The 14,603-nt window shown below is 46.7% G+C and overlaps 1 protein-coding gene across 20 annotated transcripts in view; it reads left to right on the forward strand.

Annotated features, from left to right (window-relative positions):
* Positions 1-14,603, forward strand: part of LOC149127591 (uncharacterized) — a 196,538-nt gene that overhangs the window by 159,497 nt on the left and 22,438 nt on the right. For 3 of the 20 annotated variants that reach the window (XR_016231057.1, XM_089328621.1, XM_089328622.1), the window contains one exon: positions 14,129-14,296. The exons of 15 other annotated variants lie outside the window; for them this stretch is intronic. Coding sequence is in view for 2 of the 5 variants with exons in the window: in XM_089328621.1 (XP_089184747.1) it covers positions 14,155-14,296 (142 nt within the window). In the remaining 3 variants the exon portion in view is untranslated. The remainder of the gene's footprint in view (positions 1-14,128; positions 14,297-14,603) is intronic. 2 more of the 20 variants (XR_016231047.1, XR_016231053.1) reach the window with 1 other exon arrangement.

Raw genomic sequence — 14,603 nt, forward strand, 5'->3', positions numbered from 1 at the left:
GCCTGTGGGGTTCTCTTACACTTTCTGAGTTTTTCTTAGGAAGCCATGAGGAAAGTAGCAGGGATCTGAGCTCCTGGCAACACTGCATGGTCTCTTGGCATTTGGGACTTTGTTGGCTCGCTGAGAATGACTGTGGTTCAGCCGGCCAGCTCACTGTCCTACAGTTCAAAACATTTTCCGCTTTCCTCTTTATAGGTCAGCCACCTATGTCTAACATTTTAATTTCATTTTCTGCTCATCAGTTCGCTGCTTCTGGCTTCCATATGTTGTTAAGCTGATCCATATTCATTGTAATTATTTTTATTCCATGTGCTACCGAAGACACTATGACACACATTTGCTTTTTAATGGCAAATAGGAGTGAAGGGACAACTGGGTGACATCCAGTCCCAGAGAAACATGACATGTGATCTGACTGAATTGTGGAGTTATTTAACAGCTGGGAAGTCATCTGTTGAAAAGTCTCCCCAAAGTGCAGGGAGAAACAGACCCCTGTATGTGTTGGTGGTTAGGGCCCCCTTGTTCCTTGTCCTGTGGTTGCATCTGCATTGCTCCACTGATACTCCAGTGGGTTACAGTGAGGTATGAATGAAGAGAAGGTGGCTGCCCCCAGCCCTGAGGGGTGCCTTGGTGGCATCCAAAGGCTGTTTGCTGTGAGAACTAATGGGATTGCAGGTTGAGTTTCACCATGAGCTAGATCTGTTTCTCCTGTCACAGTCACGTTTGACCAGGAGAGCCTACGCATGCTGGGTTGGAGGTTGGCAGCACCCCAGGAGCAGAAGAGCAAGGGGACCTCCTCACTGTGAGCAGACAGGCGCCTAGGAAGAAGGGTGGAGGAGCTGCGATGCACACGCCCTGCACCTGCCCCACAAACTCACCGAGCAGATTCAGATGCGGCTCCCAAGAGGAGGACCAAGAGCAGCCAAACCTTTGCAGGAAAGGAAACCCAGAAGTGTTTCCCCCAAGGTCTCCTTCCCCTGGTCCCCTCCCCTGCTCAGGGAGGACACAGGTGCCAGGAGCTGAGAGCAGCCTCAGAGCACAAAGATTGGGAGCCAGGTACGGAGTGTGGGGGTCGGGAGAGGTTTGGTTGAGTCGTTGGTAGTGGGGAGAGGGATGGAAGTTTCAGTGTTAGAGGTCCGTTCTAGATGTGTGCTTGGGATCTCCAAGCATAGGGGGCATCCTGAGGCCAAATCCCAACTGGGACAAGTGGACAGCAGGGGTTCCATGACACTCGGTTCTGATCCGTGGGCCCCAGTGTTTTATGTCCTGGACATGCCTCTCAATCCTGGCATTGTGTTCTATACCCTCTGCTCCAATTTTTAATCTTTCAAATATGACCGCATTTTGGGATTATAAAAATAATGATGCTCAGTGTGAAAAATCCAGAAATGCAGAGAGGTACAGAAGAAGAAAACGAGGGCCAGTGATGTATGGGTTTAAGTTGCTGCTTGCAATTTGCTCCCATATTGAGTCTTGGCTGCTTGGCTTCCTATCCAGCTTCCTGCTCAAATGCCTGGGAAAGCAGCAGAGGATGGTCCAAGTGTTTGAGCCCCTGCCACCCACTTGGGAGACCAGGATGGAGTTCCAGGCTTCTGGCTTCAGCCTGGTGCAGCCCTGGCCATCCTTGACATTTGGGGAGTAAACCAGAAGATGGTTTCTCTCTCTGCCTCTCTGTCGGTGTCACTCAGCCTTTCAAATAAATAAATCATTTGAAAAAAATAAAAGAAGAGGCCATAAGTGATTGAAGGCTCTAGCTTTGGGGAATAGAGTAAGACATACTAGCAAACACATACGGCATCTCCTAGAAATATGAGTATGATGACATCACTATGGTTATCACAGCCACCAAGCCATTTAGCAGGATTCTGCCCTTTCCCAGTACTCAACAAGTCATCAACTGCACCCCATGCCATTTCCTGAAACACAGGATGTCTCAGTCCCCAGAGAAATCAGTGGAATTCCCCAGTGTGCCCAGGAGGGTCGGGAAGAATCTGCAGCGGTCCAAGGGACACATCATCCGAATCTCATTCTCTTGAAAACCGGACTTCTTGAAGGGCTTCTACTCTTTTGTTTGTATTTTTCTTCTGTCTTGACTTGAGTGTTTTGCATATTTTCTTACATATGGTAATTTATTACAGTGTTCTGGTAATCCATTTCATCTGTGCTTATTTTTTGCTTCCTACCAGAAAAGGTGTGAGGCATTATTGAAATTTAAAAGATAGACCCCCTTCAGGCACTTTTTTCAAATTCTGAAATTTGTAAATACAACTTGCATTACTTCAAACATTCCAGGTCCCCCTCCCCCGCCCCCACCATGCCTCTCCCTATTGGAGGATTGTACCTCCTTGCCTTGCTGCTTTGGCCAGCGATGTGTGAACATAGAGTATGTAGCAGGTTGGGGCAGTGTGTGGTTTGCCATCTTTGTTTTCTCTTTCTGAAGTAGGCAAGCATACAGGTTAAAATTAATCAGACTTGTAAACTGGAAGACCACGCCTTTGCCATGCCCCTGTGTGGCCTCATGCCCCTACCTGATGCCTTTGCCACGCCCTTGTGTGGCCTCATGCCCCTACCTGATGCCTTTGCCACACCCCTGAGTGGCCTCATTCCCCTACCTGGCCACACCTGGGTGCCCACCAGCCAATCAGGGTAATTAAGCACTCCCCTTTGGAAGTGGGTTAAAAGCCGGGACACGGTGTGGCCCAGCCGGCTCTTCTTCCCTGGACTCTTGTCAGGAGGGGGCTTGCTGTAGCCCCGTGCCTCCAGGGCGCATGGCCTTTGGGCCATGTGCTCTAGGCTTCCTGGCCCAGATACAGGCCTAGATGCTCTTCCACGTGGCTGGTTCCTGGTGCTCAGTATGAACCCCTATTCATCTCTCTCTCTTCAATAAAGCTCTCACTCTCCTATGCATCTTTCTTACTAAATAAAAGCTTAAAACGTACCATGCTGCCTCGTTTATCTGTGCCGGTATTTAGAATTCTTCTCTAAATATTAGGCAAGAACCCTCTTGGGCTTATTAATATCGGGGATTTAGTAATAAGCCTGTGGTGAAATCATAAGGCACCCCAAATTCCGGTAGCACATGTGGCACCCCAAATAGCATTTCTAGGGAACTTTAAGGGGCCACATTTTAGTGTAAATTTTAGGGGGTCTACTCTGATTTCATTTCCATGACCTCCAGTGATGTCTCATGGTATAGCTGCTCCGTTAGTCTGTGTATGGAGTGAAGACAAAGTGGAGCAAAGTCCACAGCGGACTACAACGGGCAGGGAGCATGAATGAGACACAAACTCTTGTTTTCATCAGCCACTAAGATTTTGGAGTCATCTGTTCTTAGAGAATAGCCATTATTTTCCTGATTGCTATGTCATAGAGCATATTATTCCTTTCACAAAAGACAGTAACAGACGGTTTTCGGTGACTTGATCTGACTTTTAATGAGCACTTCTACAAACATAACAAGGCTAGCTCTGGGTTCAGATCAGCAAGTAAAAGTCATTCTCTGGTTCTGCACACCAGTGTCACACCTCCTGTGGTTCACATTTATGCTCCAGTGACTTCATGACATGGATCTTTGAAGCCACCAGGGCAGAGTAACATATCGAGTGGCTGCTGTACTTGTAGTCCATGGGTGCTGATGAAATTCTTATGGAGCAGTTGACATCTGGATAAAAGATGGTGGATTATGACTGCTGGATAGAAGATCTGTCCATCGCCTCCTCTCTTCCTTTTGAGCCATGTTTCTTTAGGCCTCTTCTGTTTCCCCTCCCTTTGCCTTCTTTTTTTTTTAATCATTTTCCCATCTTTATAATACAGGTGATTTCAGTAATAACTACAGCTATGATTTATTGAGTTAGTTTCAGTAGGGGTCCAACGCTAAGGACCTTGGATGCAAAACGTGTCTGACCTTGAAGACCAGACCCAGATATTCTTTTTCCATTGATGGTCCCTTAGCTCAGGTGTTAATTACCCTCATCCAGGCCATGCTAATATGTAATAGTAGTGATAGTGAAACTAGTAACAATAATTATGATTGGCATTTGTTGAAAGTCTACTGTGAGATATATTTTTTCAGTTCTTAACAGCTGTGTGGACTAAGTGCAATTATTATCATGCCACTTTGTAGCTAGGAAGTGAAGATTTCAAACAATTAAGGGAAGCTTAGAGGTTAGCCACCTTCCACTCAGGCAACATCCACTGAACGCTCTCCAGTATTTACAGTATGCCACTCACGGATGCAGACATAAGGATACAGTGGTGGCAAAAAGAGAGAGGGTCCCTGTTCTCATGGAGCTTGCACTCCAGCGGGAGAGATGGTTAAGTAAGAAATAAGATTATTTTGAATAGTGACTGAATGTGACTGATCACAACTGACAGGGATGAGAGAAGACTATACAGTGTCAGAGGGTGGATGCAGAAGACCTAAGCGAAGAGGAGGCCAACAGTGTAAAGACTTAGGGAAATCACAAGTGCCTTCCTAGGTTCAGCATCTTGAGAAACTGCCCAGCTGTTTTCATGCTCACCAACGATATATGAGGATTTCCTCTTCTCCATATTTCACCAGCACTTCTTACTGTCTGTTTTTATGATAGCCATTGACTGATGATGTCAAGTATCTCTTCAGGTATATAGCGATCGTTTGTATATAGTCTTTGGAGGAATATTTATTCAAATTCCTTGCCTATGTTTTAGTTGAGTCTTTTTATTATTGCGCTGTAATAGGTTTTTATACCTTGTAGACACATGTTCCTTGTCAGATATATGATTTGCAAAGATTTTCTTCCATTCTGTGGATTTCCTCTTTACTTTCTTGATGGTGTCCTTTGAAGCACAAATTTTTTTACTTTGTTTTAATTAAAATTTTTATTTATGTTTATTTGAAATGTGAGAGACAGAGACAGACAGATGGATAAAGATCTTGCATCTGCTGATTCATGCCCCCAATGAGTCATTAGTCAGGGCCAAGGTAGGCTGAAGCTAGAAGCCTGTAACTCAATCCTGGTCTCCCACAGGGATGATAGGGACTCAAGTACTTGAGCCATAACCTGCTACCTCTCAGGGTGTGTGCATTAGCCGAAAGGTGGAATCAGAAGTGGAGCTGAAACTTGATCCAGGAACTCTAGTATGGCATGAAGTTTACTCTTATGTTTTCTTGTAGGAGTGTTATAGTTTTAGTTTATAAATTTAGGTCTATGATCCACTTTTAGTTAATTAATTTTAACATATGGCGTGAAGGAGAGTCTAATTCATTCTTTCCTGCATGGGTACGCGGCTGTCTCAGCACCATTTGTTGAAAAAAACTATTCTTTCCCCCATAGAATTGTCTTGGCATCTATGTCAAAAATTCAATTGCCATAATGTATGAGTTTATTTCTGGGCTCGCAATTCCATTCCCTTGATCTGTATGTGTATCCTTATCATTATGTCTTGATTCGTAATTTTCTTGTGGTTTTGAAATTTGGAAAAGTGCATTTTTCAACTTTGTTCTTCTTGGAGTTCATCTTGACTCTTCTGTGTTCTATTTGCCTGTGAATTGTGTGATCAATTTCTTGTCGATTTCTGCAAAATTTTTAAAAAATTGGGGATTTTGAGAGGGTTGCATTGGATTTCATTTTCACATTGTTCACTGGTAGTATGTAGAAAGGCAGCTAGTTTTTGTATATTGATCATGTATCCTGCTACATTTCTGAATTTTTATCCTACCTTAATACTTACTCTGCATGACGTATTCCGTTAGACACCATAGAAAATATAAAGATGGACAAGATACAGTCTTTGTCCTGGAGAAGGTATGGTGTGATTCAAGAAATAAGTCATAAAGGTATTGACTAAATAGTAGGCCAGTATAGCAGTGCACAGGGAAGTACATAATTGCCAAATGAGTCTTACAAACGCTATCAAAGTTCAGGGGAGGAAGAGACAACTGCAGCGTGGAGAGGTCCAGGAAAAATGCAGAGAGAAGATGGATTTGGGCTGACTGGAGGCTCGCTCGGACCCACCTTCCTGCTCTTCTTCCTCCCTTGCCTCCTCTACTTTTCTTGCTTCTTTTCTTCATTTTTTTCTCCTTATCTGACTTCTTCGAAAACATTAACAGAGCGTAACAGTGGCTTGTAAGTTCTCAATGTGTCTGATCATCAGAATCTCGCAGCAAGTCTTAAAAATACAGGTCCAGAGCCTCATCTCAGAACTCCTGTGTCATCTTCTCAGATGGCGGGAAATGGACAACCGCATTCACCATCTGCTCTTATTTTCAGCGATGTTTGGAAAGTTCTAGGTCTGTCTGTGTGGTCATCACATGCTCCCGTGGACCGATCCCTCTGGGTAGTCCATTACACCTTTGACTGCATTTGGGACCCTCAGAAATCCAGGTGGTCACAAGGGCAGCAGGGCGAGAGAATGTGAGTGCACCTGTAAAACAAATCTCCATCAATGCAAAGCATCTCAGGGTCCACACAGCACTGAGGGCTTGTGAGTGCCATGTGTGTTTATGGGAATGGCTCATCTTATAGAACATACCTTCATCTTTCATTGCAAAGCAATTACCAGAATTGATTCTTAAAAATACCAGAATTGATTCTCATAATGGAATTTCATAATTGAAAAGAATCTCAAAATTGAAAATCATAATAATCTTAAAATATTCTTCTGTTATAGAGGGCCATGAACCTCATGATCATCTGTGGGACAAGTCTCCACTACTCAGATTTAGTAAGTAATAGCAGTGTGCCACAGCTGGTTAAGATTTAAATATATAAATTTAAATATATAAATATTTATATATATATAAATAAAATTTAGTTATGAGAAGGCCTTTCCATCTCACTTCTTTCTAGAGGCAACCAATCTCTTGGAGATCATGGAAATGCTTTCTACACTTTTTTTTTTTTTGCACTCACTACACAATATATACATTTTGAATATTTAAATCTGTATATTTTGGGGCCGGTGCTTGGCGCAGTGGGCTAATGCGCTGGTCTGCAGTGCCGGCATCCCATATGGGCACTGGTTCAAGATCCAGCTGCTCCACTTCTGGCACAGCTCTCTGCTGTGGCCTGGGAAAGCAGTGGAAGACGGCCCAGGTCCTTGGGCCCCTGAACCCTAATGGGAGACCTGGAAGAAGCTTCTGGCTCCTGGCTTCAGATCGGAACAGCTCCAGCCATTGTGGCCAATTGGAGAGTGAACCATCAGATGGAAGACCTCTCTCTCTCTCTTTTTGCCTCTCCTCTCTGTGTAACTTTTTCAAATAAGGAAATAAATCTAAAAAAAAAAAAAACAAACTGAATATTTTTCTGCAGTTTGTTTTTCTGTCATCATAATGATTTTGAAATAGACCCATGTGCTACTTATAGAGCTAGTCCATTCTTTATAATACAATGATACCATATAAGGGCAATTCCAAAAGTTCAGGAAAAATGAAATTAAGAGGTAAATTAAGGATGGATCATTTGGCATATAGGTTAAGACCCCCACTTGAGACACCTGCATCCCATATGGAAGTCTGGCTTTGCTTCTAATTCCTACTTCCTGCTAATGCACACCCTGGGTGCAGCACGTGGTGGTTCACATGGGCCCTGCCACCCATATGGGGACCTGGATTGAGTTCCAGGCTCCTCACTTTGGCCTGGCCCAGCTCTGGCTGTTGGGGGGCATTTGTAGAGTGAACCAGTAAATGGAAGACCTCTGTCTCTCTCTGACTTGTCTCTTCACCTTTCAAATAAAATAAAAATTTGTTAAAAGACAAGTTTATATTTGTCCAAAAAATTTGTGAAATTCATGAAGTTTTATCATACTCTGTATTTTCCATGAACTTCCTGAAGACTCTTTGTACTCTGTGTATAGTACTGCGATATGGTAACCCTTTATGTAAATAGTCTAGAACCTATGTGTTCTCCTGTGTGAGGCCATTTGCTGTGTCTAGTGTTTTTGCTACTTCAGTTCACGGTGGTTCATGTCCTTCTGTGTGTCTCCTTGGATACATGTGTAAGAGTTCTAAGAAGCGTGTCTGGAACAGAAATTGCTGGAGAATAGAGATTGCACATCGAGACTTTGCCAGACTGCTTTCCTGGGGACTCTCCACAACAGCTGAATCCGTTTCTTACTTTCATCAAGGACTTGGGAGAATTTCTTTTGTCCCCACATTCTAATCCAAGCTGTCAATACAAAGAATATATGTATACCAATATCAGGCCCTATTTTTCATAGAGTTGGTAGGATAACCCCATAGCGTGGTTTCAGTGAGGTTATTACAGGTGATTATAAAACTCAAAACAGAGTTGAGAGTCTCCACTCCATGTTTGTGTGTACAAGGTCTGATCTACTGATATGTGGACTGGCACGGAGAGACTGCCCTGGCCCTGGCTGGTAACCTCTGTATTGGCTGCAGGTAGGGCTTTGAGGGAAGGCTACAAAAGGACCACCATCCAGCATGCCTTGCAAACGCATTTTGGACGAAATAACATCCTGTGATTTACCAGGTTCACTGGGCGGGGCTCAACCTAAGGTCCACCTTGGCCAGCTAGGCTGAGAAGGGGTGGACCCTTCTTGGATGCCTTCCTGCCTCCTCCTAGGTGTGCGACCCAGTGGCAGTTGTCAGGGCTTGCAGGGCAGGGCGCGTGTGGGCGCCGGCTGCCAGCCGGCTGGGTGGTGGCACTGTGTGGAGCGCTTGTGGCTTTTCCAAAGCCCTGAGGAATCTGAGAAGCGAGCAAGGGGAATGATGCATGAAAACAAAAGGCAATGGAAAGAGTGACCAGCCAGCAGGCTCCAGCAGGCCAGAACGCTCTGTCCTTGTTGTTACTCTTCGCAAAAATGCCGCCGGCTTCCTGGCAAGGGCTGGAAGGTAGAGGCTTCTTGAGAAAACAAGGACGAGGGCTGTGCACCCGGGGGCTGAGATGCTGGTTCCCCGGCTTCCCAGGGGGAGCTGCAGGGGTAGGATGGGCATCCCTTCGCCTGTCGGTGGATTTCGGCTTTCTCTCTCTTTCTCTCTCTTTCTCTCTCTCTCTCGCTCTCTCTCGGCTCTGTCCCAAGAGATTTTCCCTCCCATTCCTAAGCAGCAGGGCTTTGGGCTCAGAAGCTAGCAGGGCTGACCTGGGAGCAGAGAGGTTGGGTGGAGCCCTGGCTGGAGCTGTTCCCCAAGAAGTGATCTGAAGGTCAACCCACAGGAGGAAAAGGTCCTTGGCCGCGATTCCCACTTGAGAAGTGTTTGCTATGAAGAAGTGCTGGTTTGGCGCAGGGAGACAAAGGCTTGCTCTCATCCCTTGCCTGCTTTGCTCCGAGTTATAAGTGCCCTGTGGCCACCCTCTCTCCCAGACCTCAAAAACGAGGTGGACACTCAGGAAGGGCCAGCATTTTTCCATTTTAACTCATTACTGGACAGACAGCTGGATGCCTCGCTAGCAGACCTGTTAGACGGCAACCTCTACTTTTCCCTCCCGGTCATCTCCTTTCTTGGACGCTAAAATGCCTGGATGCACAATAGGGAAGTAATCAGTGTGCTCTTAAAAAGTGGCTGTGAGGATAATGAATAAAAATAGGCCGTTGTGGACACAATGGGGCCGGGCAGAGGGTGTGGTTCTCTTGGCAGCGGCTTAGGCAAAGCTGAGGTTCTGGAATGTTCCTGACTTCGCCTCTGCCTGGTGAACTCGGAGCGGCTCAGCTTGAATGTGACATGTTTGGGGTAGAATTCCATCAACGGAGATAATCATTCCTTTCTTTCTCAGCCCATGGTATTTTACTCTTATAAAAGCATTCATTGGATTGTGTGACGATTATGCTTACATGGGATTGTGCGTTATTTGTGTGTGTGTGCGTGTGTGTGTGACCTCCACATCTGTGGACTGTATTTTAACATTGCAGTTCTTTGAAAAATATTTACTGAGTGAAGCAAGGTTCCTACGCAAACATCAATCCTAGCTCTTCTATGTTCTTCATTATCTCCTGCTTTTTCCTCCTGGGGGTGAAGTGCTGGCCATCTCAGCTCCACACGGACAGGAGCGTGCATGAAACTCAAGCAATTCTTTTTTTTTTTTTTTTTTTCCGGAGAAACGGCTCCAGCAGGAACGAGTGTTTTAGAGATATCATCTGTTACAGGTACAGAAATTGTTTCCAGGAAACACTGCTATCATTACCTCCGAAAGGCAAGTTGGTGGAAATGGTTATTTTCCATTTGCACATGGACACATAGAAGCTTTCTTTCTCATTTGCCAATTAGAGTCGGTCTGCTCGCTCGCTCCAGTACTGTGCTAGGCTTTTAGAGGATACAAAGAAGGACACGTTTCTTCTTCTAATGTGAGTGACAAGATATTCGGTTGCAAAAGGAGCTCTAATTTGGGAGCCTATGATTGGAAGCCCATGAGTGGTCCCCAAAGAAGAATCAAAAGGAATACCAAAGGTGGGCAAAAAAAAAAATCACCCAGCCACCAGGGCCATTGTCAGGCCATCTGGGACTGGCAGCTTTGCTGCCGCTGTCACTTGGCCCCTGTGTGGGTTTCCCGTGACTGCCGTAACAAATTACTGCAAACTGGGTGGCTCAAAACAACAGAGCTGTATTTTTCTCACAGTTGAGGAGGCCAGAAGTCTTCAAGCAAGGTCTTGGCAGGCTCCAGGGGAGACTCTGTCCCCGTGGCCCCAGGCTGCCCTGGGCTGGGGACCACGTCACTCCAAGCCTCTGCTTCTGCCTTGTAAGGATGCCTGTGATGGCATGCAGGGCCCAGCCTGGTGATCTAGGATAAGCTCCTGCTCCCAAGATCTGGGACAGAATCACCTCTTTTGCCATATAAGGCGATACCCTCCGGCTCTGGAGATTAGACTGTGTGGGCTTATTTGGGGGTGAAGAGAGAGGGAGCGGGGATCATCATTCAGCCCTCCGACACCCCATATGCTGCTTCTCTGTCCCACTCTGCACCTGCTCCATGGCTCTCTGGTTTACTGTGGGGTTTGGCCAGTGGGAGGCGTCAGTGAGTGTCAGAGGGTAGTAGGACAAGGGCATGGAGATGCTTCTCCTCCTCTCCCTCAGTGGCTATTCCATTCAGCTCTTCCCATCCACCAGTAAACCCAGTTCCCTCCCTTTTCTCTTCAGTCCTGGGCTTCCACGTGCGAGCCTCAATACCGCCTCCATCCTTGTCAATATGCTATATCAAGTTATTTTCAAAAGCCCGTGCCTTCAGTTTCCTGCCGCGATCATGACCCATAGAGAGTCCATGTGAGGCGCAAATTTAATTTCCAGAATGGGAGATATAGTCGGCTTCCCTCGGTCCAAGTTGAAGCGATGACCGGTGGGAACTGGAAGGTGACTCAGCGCGCAGCGCAGCCCCAGCAGCCGGGTTATCTTGTGGGCGGGCGCTTCGGCGTAAGTAGCTGTTGCCTTGCTCTCTAATTATCTGCTATTATCGTCACTGCCGCTGCTGCCCTTGCTGCTCAGGACTTTCTATTCTTTCCTCCGTCGCCTCATGGTTGCTGCTGCCATGTGATGTCAGCTTTGTTCCTTCCCTCTGCCCCCTGCTATGCTCACTGCTAACTCCCTCGGATATTTCATACACACTCCCCAGCAGGACCTGACGGGTGGCTGTGCACCAACAAGGATAGGTTGTTGGGCTAAGTGTTTTTTTTTTATGATTTACTTATTTATTTGAAAAGCAGAGTAGCAGAGAGAGAAGGAGAGACAGAGAGAAAGATCCTCCATCTGCTGCTTCACTCCCCAGGTGGCCACAATGGCAAAGGCAGGGCTAGATCGAATCAAGGAGCTAGGAACTCTGTCCAGGTCTCCCGCATGGGTGGCAGGAGCCCAAGTACTTGGGCCATCAGCGGTTCTTTTTGCAGTGAGCTTAGTCAGAAGCCGAGCGGCCGGGACTCCAACCGCAGCTCTGATACTGGCTAGGGTGGCACAAACAGCAGTTCAACCTGCTGCACCTCCAGGCTGATCCTGTTGGGCTCAGTTTTCTTGACAAGCTGGGTCATCAGCATTGGTTGGATGCCCTGTGTTAGGTGCCTAAATAGCTTTATTTGGAATGGCAGGAAAAGTTGATGCATAATTTGGTGACCTGTGTAAAACCCCCAGCCAGGGGTCACAGGGGTGCTAGGCATTCCCATACCTGTGCGTGGGCAGGGCTGGGGACAGTTATCCAAGCCCACGGGTACTTTTGTCGTCCAGTTTACCAGCAGAGCTACGGTGGTCTCAGAAAGGCGCAACTCGAGGTTAGGGGAAACAAGCAGCCCAGGCCATCTGGCCTAATCCACATAGAGCAACTCTATGGTTAGTGAGTGTGCCCTGGGAAACACAGGTTTTACATGTGTGAAGGGCTTTTTGCTGCTGTCACAGATCAGGGGAGATTAGTCTTAGGAGAAGCGCTGGGCATTATTCAACAATGAGAATAATAAGCAGAGTGAGACAAAATCCGTTCTAGGACTGTTTACCTGGAGGCAGTGGTATTCAGATTGCACGCGGAGTTGGAGAATGTGAAAATAGAAGGGCAAATTAGGAAGCTAGTGTCGTCATCTCAGTGAGAATAACCAGGGCCGAAACCAGGGCAGGACTGGAAAGGCAGGAAGAATGCAGTTGTGAGACTCAGGAAATGAGTGGGTTTAGAAGTGAGGCTGGTTTTGAGCTGCTAGATCAGAATCTTTTAATTATTTTTAATTTCTTCCGAAGCAACTTTTTTTTTTTTTTTTTGAGAGTTAACACACCAATTGCATCAGGTGCGCTAATAATTCCGGCGAGATTATCATCAGCTCTTTTTATCATTTGGGGCAGATTCTTGGCAGCTGGGCTTTGGGTCAGGGGAATTTAGGAAGTAGCGGTTCTTCTGAGAGAAGCTGAGCCCAGGATTTCTAGAAAATGTCGTAGCCCATGTTTAGGAGATGCAGTGAAAGTGCGAACAAATGGCAAGAGCTGGGGAGCCAGGCAAGGTGATGCTTGCAGGACATGCAGAGAGACAGAGCCGCCTGTCCACCCATGAACACTGCCTGTAGGTGCCACGGGGAGACAACACACCCCCGCTAAGCTCTTGGGAGGAGAGAGAAAGGAAGCCGGCCTCTTATTTTCCAGTGCTCACAATTCATCCCCCCAGAAATGACTCTCCTGGTGCTGTGGGTTGTGTCAAGTGTTCCCACTGTGCCTCTCTTCATTGTGAGCCTTTCATCGTAGTTGGGAAGCAGAGAGGCAGGCCAGAAGTCCATGGCAAGTCCTTGGTGAGCCTTGCTTCTCGGTGGCAGTCCAGGGGGAGGGCCAGGCTGGGAAAGTGCCAGATAAGCCCCTGTGCTAGGTAGCAGGATGACGTGGACCCAAACAGAGCAAGTCAGCTGCAGCCGTACGAGAGAGAGAATGCTGAGAGACTCTGATGAGGCACGTAGGATGGATCTGAAATACTGAACAGAAAAAAGGCTGAGACTGAGATTTGCAGCTAGGTTCCACCTGCAGTTGCACGTTCAGAACTGGAAATGCCAGCCCAGATAGTTGCAGCAAGAGTGATGGTTCACGTGTTAGACAGGGTTCTAGTCCCACATGGTGAAGACTATCCTGTAGGAACAGGAGCTTCGGAGACAGGCAGAGCTATGCTCCCTTCACACTGTGTGTGATTTGAGTAACGAATCTAAGTCTTTTTTTTTTTTTTTTTTTTTTGACAGGTAGAGTTAGACAGTGAGAGAGAGAGAGAGAGTTATAGACAGTGAGAGAGACAGAGAGAAAGGTCTTCCTTCCATTGGTTCACTCCCCTAATGGCCGCCACGACCGGCACTGCGCCAATCCAAAGCCAGGAGCCAGGTGCTTCCTCCTGGTCTCCCAGGCGGGTGCAGGGGCCCAAGCACTTGGGCCATCCTCCACTGCACTCCCTGGCCACAGCAGAGAGCTGGCCTGGAAGAGGGGCAACCGGGACTAGTACCTGGTGCCCCAACCAGGACTAGAACCCAGGATGCCAGTGCCGCAGGCTAAGGATTAGCCAAGTGAGCCACGGTGCTGGCCCTCTTTAAGTCTTAATTTCCTTACTCGTAATGTGAAGATGAGGACATGGGCTGGCTCACGCAGGTGAAGCATTTGGCATGGTTCTAGGCACACAGTCAGTGCTAAATAAATAGTGGCTATGGGTCATGATCATCCTGTTCTTAGAAGACTGTGTCATTTTCCCAAATCATTCTTCCTCAGATGGACTCCTCCTGGGCAGATCCTGAATGTTCCTGGAATGGCCAGAGTCTGGGTCTTTTGGGGATTCTGAGAAGCAGGTGCCTCAGAATCACTCCGGGCTTAGAGTCACCGAGCCCCAGGAAGGCTATTACCTGAACGAGACATCCGTCCGTCGCCTTTTGTATGTAGGTAGTACATATCTTAAGTGGCCTACTTGTCCTTACTGTTCCTTTCCCCATCCAAAAGAGAAAAACAAAGTTTTGCCATCAAAACTGATTTTGTGCCCGAAGAAAGCATAGCCAAGTGCATAAAGCATTACTTGAGCCACATGATGAAGAGTTCCAGTAGGACTTCAGAAGTGAGAGATGACTGTATGTAGCGTATTGAAAGGATCTTAGTTCTAAATTATTCAGGGGAAATCTTTTGACTTTACCCTAAGCATCAGAAATGCTGAAAGTAACACATACCCAAAGTATGCAAATGCTTTGGAAATTTC

The sequence above is a fragment of the Oryctolagus cuniculus genome, chromosome 3 (genome assembly GCF_051225735.1).
Source record: "Oryctolagus cuniculus isolate XC-2025 breed Fujian yellow rabbit chromosome 3, ASM5122573v1, whole genome shotgun sequence".
Classification (NCBI taxonomy): Eukaryota; Metazoa; Chordata; class Mammalia; order Lagomorpha; family Leporidae; genus Oryctolagus; species Oryctolagus cuniculus.